Source organism: Apteryx mantelli, chromosome 3, assembly GCF_036417845.1.
Source record: "Apteryx mantelli isolate bAptMan1 chromosome 3, bAptMan1.hap1, whole genome shotgun sequence".
In the NCBI taxonomy this organism is placed as follows: domain Eukaryota; kingdom Metazoa; phylum Chordata; class Aves; order Apterygiformes; family Apterygidae; genus Apteryx; species Apteryx mantelli.
The window spans coordinates 23,089,713-23,099,654 of record NC_089980.1 but is presented as its reverse complement, the minus strand read 5'-3'; the positions used below and the strand labels follow the sequence as shown (position 1 = coordinate 23,099,654).

The window sequence follows — 9,942 nt, the reverse complement described above, 5'->3', positions numbered from 1 at the left end:
CTAGTTTAAAGCCCTCCTTACCAGGTTGGCCAACCTGTTGGCAAAGACCCGCGTGCCCCACCTTGTGAGGTGGATCCCATCTCTTGCCATCAGTTGTCGATCTTCAAACAGGGTCCCATGGTCGTAGAAACCAAAACCCTGTTGCCAACACCAGCGGCGCAGCCAGTCGTTAACCTGGAAAGTCCGTCTCCTCCTCCTCTCATCCATCCCCCTCACTGGCAGGATTGAGGAGAAGATGACCTGGGCTCCCAGACCCTTGACCACCATCCCCAGAGCTCTGAAATCCTGCTTGATGGTCTCCAGTTTGCCCTTGGTGTCATTGGCGCCCACATGGAAGAGCAGCAGTGGGTAATAGTCTGAAGAATGGACGAGCCTAGGCAGTCTTTCCATGACATCTCTCATATGAGCCCCTGGCAGGCCACAAACCTCTCTAGACATGGGGTCAGGTCGGCAGATAGGTGCCTCCGTCCCCTGCAGCAGGGAGTCCCCCACAACAATTACCCACCGCTTTTTCCAGGCTTTCCAGCAAGGCACAGGGTCTGTTGTCCCAGGTACTTCCCTTGCAGCCATGCCCATGTCCTCCTCATCCTGGAGGGCACTAAACCTGTTCTGCAGCTTCAGGTCTTCAGGAGGAGTAGGAGCCTTTCTCCTCCCACGAGCAGTGACCAGTTTCCAGCCTTCTTCTACGATGTTATGATGTACCGTTTCACACGGCACAGAGCCCTCCGGCAACTCCACTGCTGCGGGGGGTTGGGACTCCCGGAGCTGCACAGTCTCCGAAAATACCCTGTCTATCACTTGCTCCGCTTCCCGGATGCTGCGCAGCCTGCTGACCTCCTCCCGTAACTCCCTTACCTGACGACACAGCTCGCCAACAGCAGCACACCTCCTGCAGGAGAGCTGGCTGCCAGCCCAGGCCTCCCGGAGAGGCCCCAAGCACTCCCTGCAGCCTGAGACCTGTAGGGCTGCATCTGCTGTCAGAGGGTCGGTCTGGGTCGCAGCCTCTGACACAGCAACTCCAACAGCCGCTGGGGAACGTGCTGTACGGCGTGTCACAACCATACCTGAGGAAACCTACACCACAGGGAACAGAAACAAAGGTTTCTTCGCGCGCCCTTCTGCGCGAACTGCTGCGCAAACTGCTGTGTCTGTTCGCTGCCTCTGTTAGCTGCGCTCTACAGGTTGGGCGCTGACCTGCTGGAAAGCAGCTCTGCCGAGAAGGACCTGGGAGTGCTGCTGGACACCAAGTTAAGCATGAGGCAGCAATGTGCCCTTGTGGCCAAGAAGGCCAATGGTATGCTGGGGTGCATCAGGAAGAGTGTTGCCAGCAGGTCGAGGGAGGTGATCCTCCCCCTCTACTCAGCCCTGCTGAGGCCACATCTGGAGTACTGCGTCCAGTTCTGGGCTCCCCAGTACAAGAGGGATGTGGCACTACTGGAGCAAGCCCAGCGAAGGGCTACAAAGATGATTAGGGGACTGGAGCATCTCTCTTATGAGCAAAGGCTGAGAGAGCTGGGCCTGTTTAGCCTGGAGAAGAGAAGGCTGAGAGGAGATCTTATCAACGTGTACAAGTATCTGAAGGGAGGATGTCGAGAGGATGGGACCACACTCTTTTCAGTGGTGCCGAGCGACAGGAGGCGAGGCAACGGGCACAAACTGAAACACAGACGCTTCCATCTGAACATGAGGAAAAACTTCTTCACTGCGAGGGTGACAGAGGACTGGAACAGGTTGCCCTGAGAGGTGGTGGAGTCTCCTTCTCTGGAGATATTCAAAACGCGCCTGGATGCAATCCTGTGCAATGTGCTCTAGGTGACCCTGCTTGAGCAGGGGGGTTGGACTAGATGATCTCCAGAGGTCCCTTCCAACCTCAGTGATTCTGTGAAATATGATCAACTCTCTACTGAATATTACGCTAGTTTCTAAGGAGAAATTTGTGTCAGACAAACTCAGACCTTAACTTGGACAATTCTGGGCAAGGGTTTCTTGAGCTTAAATGGCAGATGCAGCATACATCAGGGACAAACCACCTCTGCTTTCCACACTCAAAAGTGCAACAACAGTCAGTGCAACAACAGTCTCATTTTCTGAACAGTCATCACTACAAGTAGACTTAGTAACTCAAAGCCTGCATGAGAATAGATCTTGGGATACTACCTGGAGTTTTAGCCGGCACTAAGAAGGCCTGAGCAAGGTCACTACCAAATAATCTTTCCTTTACTAGAGAAGGAAACTTCGAGAGCTTCTGGAAGGCTGACAGCACTGTTAGCAAGGCTTGGTTAATCATGGAGAGGTTTTGTAAATGCACAATAAAACAGTCAGAACAAAGTTATTAGAAAAGTGGGTATCAGCAGACTGCGAGTTTACTCATATTAACAGAAAGCAGTTTTTTGGGTTTTTTTTCTATCATGCTTCCTGTGTGCCACTATCAGTGCATTACTTCTCATTTTATACATCTACTGGTGCATTTCCTTAATCTCCTTCTGGGAATAAGATTATCACAAAAAATGTAATTGCAATGAATGCATAAATAGCCATAAAGAGTTTGGCTTAAAATTGGCCATCCTTGGAGAGAAAAGAGAGGCAGAGCTTCTCCACAAAGCATCTGGAGGTGGGTAACTGAAGGGCTGCTCCTCTGGTCACTACATAGCCCCACATAAGAGTACAAGTTCACAGAAGAAATGTACATCCAGCCAATCACAAAACATATCAGAGTGCTTATGAAAAAACGGCTTTTGGGGATAAAAACTTAAGAAGTCACATTTGTATTTATCCAAAGTGTGAACTGAAAACACACAAATGAAATAAATTTGTTTCCAGTGGGTGCGGAAGTCCAGGCTGGGTCAAGTTTCACCAAATAACGGCTTTGCTTTTCTCAGCCGCCTTCCCTGTGTGCTGCAGAGGCGGTGTGGGGACACCCCGGGGCTGGGGACTTCCATGGAGCTTGGGACACCTCCGGGGCTGGGGACTGAGATCTCGTGTGCAGCAAGTCACCCTGCTCCTCCTGAGGTGCCCCAAATGGTCCGGCTTTTATAAAATGAAGGAACAGGATCACCCCAATTTCAGATAGGTTTCCCCAGAGGGAATCCACCGGTTTGCAGCACACAGCAATGAGCCCCCTCCCCGTCCCAACATTCAGGTGGAAAATTTCGTCCTCTGAAAGAATAATCACGCAGACAGTTCACCGTTTAGGATCCGTCACAGTTCCCGCCAGCCTGCCTATTGCCAGCCGCTCCACTGGCGCAGTAATAGCGTGGACAGGAGCCAGCACAGCTAGACCGGGAGAAGGCAACCTCTTGAAATCAAGCTAATCCCTTTCCACAGCGGAGGGTCTACGATACAGCTCAGCAGCTTTCATTCTCATTAGCACAGCGCTGCAGTCCCGGGCAGCTCTTGCGCTTCTTGCTGATCCACTACGGCGAGAACGTATCAAGGACTGCCCGGTAAGTGGCAGTTATTTTCTTCCAAAGACTTCCACAGAGATGGAACAGTTTTGATTTCATGGAATCTGCAGCTTCTTTTCTAAAAACCAAGCTGAGGTGTTTTCCTGGTTTATTCTGTTCTTCCCCGTTTCTCTCTCCCCTCGCTATCTTCAGGAAAGGGAGAGGGGGGAAGGAAAGCAGGAAGAGACAGACAAAAATATGCAAATCCCAGAAGCAACTGAAATCCAAACCATTCTTATAATTTTCCCCGTTGCTATTTCCCTGTATGTTCACGTAACTTTAGCAGCAGTTTTTGATGAGGGCTAGACAGAGTCTTGGAAAACCTCAACCCTTTTCCCCCCCTATCATAACTGTCAGCTGTTATTGTAGTCAACCACACAATGGCCATCTTTCCCTCTTCTCTATAACCTTTAGATGGTGCTTGTGTATCATTTTCTGCACATAAAGTGGCTCACGCTGCCTCCAGCCAAGCTGGGAAGTGGCTGGGAAGTGCAGCGCTCTGGCAGGCTGGGAGCAGGAGCTGGAGGTAGGCATGCCGGGTGGTCGCCGCATCCAGCTCTCCGCCAGAGACCACGGTGGTCCTCAGCCACTTCCCAAATGTGAGTCACGGGACAGGCAATACGCTGTGGCACGTTTTACTGAAATTTCTGAAAAGTCACATTTGATTGCATTTCCTCGGCATCGTGCCTTACCACGCTCTTGATGCCCGAGGCTTCACCCCTTCTGTGGGTGCCCAGTAGTTCCAGCATATCAAATGCGCGTCCAAGCAGTCGGTGGGAATGAAGCCATTCTTGCTCGAAACGGTACTCTCAAATGCCAGAGCACCTCGCTTTTCCATGAATAATGTCACCAAAGCCTGCCGCTCACGAGGATCGCAGCAAAACAGAAGCTTGTGTCTGGGCTACGGGGAGGAGGGGAAAATTCAGGGTAAGAAGCTGGTGCAGGCAGGGAAAGAAACAAGGGCTCTGCCTTGGGGTCAGAGAAGGTGGGTACTTCTGAATGGGTCTATTTTTTAGGAAAAAAATCCATTCTGGAAAGAAAACAACCCCTCTCCCAACCTCTTATTATTCAACTCTTCATTCTGATTCAGGACACAAATGCATGCAGAAGTATTGAAATGTAACAGAGAAACAAAATCCTGAGCATTCCTCTCCTTTGCTCAATTTCAGCAGACAAATTGCTCTGCGAATTGAATTTTCAGATCCTCTGTCTAATATTGCCTTTGGCCCAGCCTTCCCTACCTGGGCCCACCTGGAGCAGACTAAGTCATCCTGCTTCTTCTTTTGTATTTATGCTCTTCAAATATTTGCAGGGAATTAAGCTGGCTAGCCTCTGTTTGGACTCCTTTTCTCAAGAAGTTTCTTTCCTTGAGATTTCTCTCTTCCCTTCCCACACCTTCTGCCTAAACTTACCAAGGAAGGGGCAGTCGCCACACACGCTCTCTGTGAGCAAAGCTGCTGCTTACCCAGCTCTCAGCTGGATGCACGGTGAGCTTTACTGGGGAAACCCAACCGCTAAGTCGGAAGGCAGCAGGGAGCAGAAAATAGCTGCTGCTTCGGCTCCCAGGCCTACCTGCAGCCGCCTTGCCGGGGGGGTGTCTGTCTATGTATCCGGACAAAATGAATTAGGAGGGCAGGAACCGCACGTTTTAAGGTCCAAAAAGACTTCTGCACCCAAGGTCTTTTTTTCTGCTGTAAACATTTTATATGGAGGAAGCACCACCAAAAGCCCGCAAATATGATGGGTGACTTTCCACTGCCTGAGATAAGAATCTATTTTTATAGGTGGGGAGAGTACAGTGATTTTTGCCCCAGGCGACACTGTACATGGTGTTGGCGGATGGGGAGCAGGGGTTACCAGCCTGCCTCCCGTTTGCTGCTATACACTAACATACAGTTTGCGATGTTGGGGCTAGGTCATGCAGCTGGATTGCATCCAGCGTTGCCCCCCTGCAGGTCATATGGCCAACTGGCCATCTCTTGCTCTATCAAGTTCACCCTTTCTTTTGCTAGTCAGTTAATTCATAAAATTGCACTACTTTGAGAGTACCAAAGACAGGTTTTTTTTTTTAAAGATCATTTAAATTAGAAGCTCGTTCCTCGTGCAGTTGTTCCAGCATTTCCCTGTCTTTTAACCCTCACTGGCCTCTCCACGGCCACCTCAGCTGCAGCAACGCATGAAGTCCAGACGCAGGCTTTGTGGTCGCTCTGACCTCCCACCGTTTGGGGCCAGACCTTTGAAGGAAAGGAGCTTGGAAACCGTGGGCATCTGGGCTCCTCGAGAGCTGAGCCGCAAGCCTGCCTTTCAGCACGCAAGGCACAGGATCGGTTTCAATGGTGTAAACAGGTGTGGCTGCAGTATTGCCATTTTTCTTTGCTCCTTGTCAAAAAGCGCATTTTAAGAAGGGGCAAGAGATTATCAAGCTTTTAAGCAAATACAAGGGGAGTAGCACAGGCCGGTGCCCGCAGCCCCGGCAGCGCAGGCTCCGGCCCCTGCCATCTTCCTGCTGCCGGCCTCGCTGACGTGTTTGCTCTTCGCACGCTTCCTCCCTCCGAGGCCGTCGAAGCGCGCGGGGCAGCCCTCGCTCCACCCCAGCCGGCCGCCTGCATATATTCGGCCCGTCCTGGGCACGAGGCGAGGACGGAGCAGCCCCGCAGCAGCAGCCGACATGTCCAGCGCCGCGGCCAGGCTGTGCAAGGAGCGGGCAGCAGCGGGTGGGCTGGGGTCCCACGGCAATGCCATCCGGTATTTAAACCAGGACTACGAGGCCCTGAAGCAGCAGTGCCTGCAGGCCAGGGTGCTCTTTAAGGATGAAAAGTTCCCAGCCTGTCCCTCCACACTGGGCTACAAGGACCTGGGACCAGACTCCTGCAAAACCCAGGGAATTACCTGGAAGCGCCCCACGGTAAGAGTGCTTTATCACTGCGTGTTTCCCTAGGGCCAGGTCTAATCAAAGGCACCAGGACGTCCATCCTAAACCAGTGCTGATCCTGAATATCTGCTATTCCTTTATGTTTTTTCTTCTCGCTTTCTTTACCTCCCTGGTTGCTAGCTGCAGCGAGGTTGAAAAGGGGAAGACCAACCTTTCTGAAATCCCTCATAAAGCGAGGAAGCCTATTGCTGCATGAGAACCTGCTTCCTTCCTTTCTCTCTAAAGCTTTCCAGCCCAGCTCCACGGAGCTAGAAAGCTGCGCTAAAATTCAGAGCAGCACACAAAGGCCGAAAGGGGATCCAGACAGGGCTCCCCCAGGAGCCACCGATCATCAGGTGTAACAGCGTCCGCGCACCACGTCCCTTCCGATGTGCCTCCAAGGCCATTAGGCTAATGCTTAAAGAAAACCCTTTGCATGACTTCAAGCTGCCTGTAGCAATTAAAGAACAACCAATTGGAATTGTTGTTACCCAAATGCATATATCCTAGAAATAGCCATTCATTTAAAATAGTCATTTTCATCAGACAGGAACAGATGCTGAGATTTTTTTAAACCGCAAGGTAAGGGCCTCACTATTCTTCTGGTCTTTCATTTTCCAGTCGTTTGTCCATACTTCATTCCTCCTTCCTTTGCTTTGTCCCTGCCTGGGATATCAAGAAGAAAAAAATGAAAAAAGGGGGGAGGGAGGAAGGAACCCCTCCCCCCCCAATAACTTGCCTTCCTCAAATGAGGAGGGGGGAGGAAGGAGAAAGAGAGAAAGAGAGAAAATTTCAAGGTCTAGAAATTTATTTTCCTGAAAAGTGAGACACTGAAACTTCCAGTTTTCATAACTTCCCGTACCTCCCCTGGTGCGCCCATCTGTCAATCAGCATTTCGCTTTGGTACCTGGGTGTTTCAGCAACAAGCACCGTGCAAATATTTCTTGGTTTTGCCTGCCCTGGGAGAACAGGGGCCTTCGGCAGCCCCTTGAATGATCCTTGTCCAGCCCGTGCGAGGGAGCTCCGTGCCTGCAGCAGATGCGCGGCACAGGCAGGGCCAGCCCGGGGCTGCGAGCCAGCCCGGTGCACTGCTCCAGCCCTGCCCAGCACCCCCCCGTGCTCCCCAGAAACCAGGCAGCTCTGTCGTCGCTTCACCTGCAAGCGTCGAGACCCGCTGGCTTGTCCCCGCGCGCGGGGTGGAGGGCAGCCCAGCGCCAGGATGGCACCGGCGCGTCTGCTAGAGCCCTCGCGCCCTGCCCAGGAGGACGGACCCTCTGCTTCCTTCTCCTGGGGACGGAGCCCTGCATCTAAGCCGCTTGTAAAGGCGACAGATAACCCCCGTCGGAGGTGACAGCCTGGGAAACCGGGCTCATTTCCTGGACTTTTCCAGGCAGCCGGCAGGTTTCCAGCTCCAGACCCTGCCTGGGACTCCAGGCTGGTGGGGTCATTGCTCGCTTACCTGCCGGCACCCGAAACAAGCAGCGGGGCCCAGCGGGTGATCGGGAAGAGCCCTGCTGGAGCAATGGCCCTCTGCAAGACAAATATTCACTGCTCAGGGCACCTCGCCCTGGGTTGGGACTGCTGCGGTGCAGTGAGTGACAGGTGCTCTTCCATCATTATTTTCTGGCTTTGACACTGGGTTTCTAAAAGGAGAAAAGGTAGAAAGTGCCCTTCTAAAGAGTGCCTACGTGGCACTTGGCGGTGGCCTAGAAGAGACAGGTGTCTAAATGAGTAATATGTCACCTACTGCTGACTGCCATCAGGTGCTGTAACAGGTCACCAATTTGGAAGGGGGGGAAAACCCCACAAGAACTCTTCTGGGTGGCAACGTCCTCCGGTCTCCTGTCCACCGGGACGGCTGAGCTCTGTGATAGACTGTCTGGAGTCGGAAGAAGAAGAAAAGCCATTAACATAACCTGCTTGGCTGCCCCCAAAAGGCTGGGAAGAACGGGGGAGTTGCTAATAAGAGTATTTGCACGGGAAGTGCGGTTGGGGTGGGGAAGCGCCACCACTACAAGCAGTAGTGGAAATGCAGCACCTCTCCGGTGCGTGAGAGCAGGGAATCACTGCCACAAATCAGCTGCACTAGCCCAAAGCACGGCAAGAGAAAATCAGATCTGAACTCCAAAGGTGAGTTTTCCCTCTGTCCTCATACCTGCAAAACTTCTCGCTAGTATCACGGACAGTCTCAAGCAACAAAGCGCTTCAGGATTTGGCTCACCACCCCCCAGTAAGAGCAGTTTTCAATTTAACGATGCAATGTTGTTGTGACAGCTGGTTAATCAGAGAAAGGAGGAAGTGGGTATTTTTAAGAAATATTGGAAACGTTTACTATTTTTTGAACTTCATACTGAAACAACGAACAAGAAATGGAGACTTTTCAGACCAGAAAGGATGATACGTACTTTCAAAACATTTCTTTTCAGGAGTTATGCACCAACCCTCAGTTTATAGTTGGAGGAGCTACTCGAACGGACATCTGCCAAGGCAAGCTGGGTAAGTAGACAAGTTCTGAATTTTATTCTGGAAGAAGAAAAAGGAAGCTTAATTTAAAAATTCCTCATACACCACGTCCTCTTGGCTACCCTATAGGCAGGCTAAGGACTTTGAGGCTGGGCATCGCAGCCCCCACATGTGGGGCAGAGCCCACAGCCGCAAGCCAGGCACCCAGGCTCAACATGAGACAGTATGGAGAGTGCCAGATACCACAACCAGTCCTCGTGCAACCAGCACACTGATGGTGGGATGGGGCATATAGAGGCTTGTAAGAGCTGTGTCAAGCCTGCGGTTGCCTGAACTGTCTCCTGGAGGTGGGCACCTGCTTATCCCTTTCCGAAGTGGGAAGCTGGATTGCTGTTTTTCCTCCTCTTAAGACAGAGGTGGATGGCAGCAGCAGCGTTAGTGCACGTGCCCCGCAGTGAGAGCCGGCGCTCCGTGCCTGGCCCCAAAGAGCAGCTCCCAGACTCAGGGGACGAGGACAGGGCACCGAGGACACTGGAGCCTGCAGCCTAGTCCTTAGGGGTTTCATTTGGGAAGGAGAGCAAGGTCTAGCGACGGTTTCATGCCACTCAAATACACAGGAGCGGAGGGGCAGAATAGGGGCTGACTTAGCGCGGAGCCTGGGACTGCGACGTGCCCATCCGCTTGCAGGCACGAACTAGAAACAAGGACCACACTGTAAAAAAAAGAAAAGAAAAAAACAATTAGCGGAGCCTGTCAGCTGTGTCGCACCGTCCACGACAAGGCAGTGGGTCCCGACCCTCCGTGCTGGACGCTCAGTGTGTTGGTGCAGCCGACGGGCAGAGCCACGAGCAAGCGGAGAGGAGCGCCGGGACGCCCCGCGCGCTGGGCAAACACCGCCAAAAAGGCAGCTCCCACGCCAGGGCCTGACGCCCGTAAGGCATCTGTCAGGCAGTAAGCACCCTCTCCTGGAGATCTGTCACAGCAAAACTGTCTGTCTTGCCTGTTTTCTCCAACGCTTGTCATCGTCTAAGCAGAGCCCTTAGGCAAACGCCCAGAATGGAGCTGCAAGCGCTTTCTGTTCCCCCTTCGAACAGCTGCTGTCGCAGCCTTCTTTCCTGGCTGCCC

The 9,942-nt window shown here is 52.4% G+C and overlaps 1 protein-coding gene across 1 annotated transcript in view; it reads left to right on the top strand.

Moving 5' to 3' along the window:
- The first annotated feature begins 5,861 nt into the window (after window positions 1-5,861).
- LOC106492072 (calpain-8-like) overlaps window positions 5,862-9,942 on the top strand; it is a 28,184-nt gene continuing 24,103 nt past the window's right edge. The window contains exons 1-2 of the mRNA XM_067292908.1: window positions 5,862-6,348; window positions 8,781-8,850. Coding sequence (XP_067149009.1) covers window positions 6,112-6,348; window positions 8,781-8,850 — 307 coding nt within the window. The 5' untranslated portion in view covers window positions 5,862-6,111. The remainder of the gene's footprint in view (window positions 6,349-8,780; window positions 8,851-9,942) is intronic.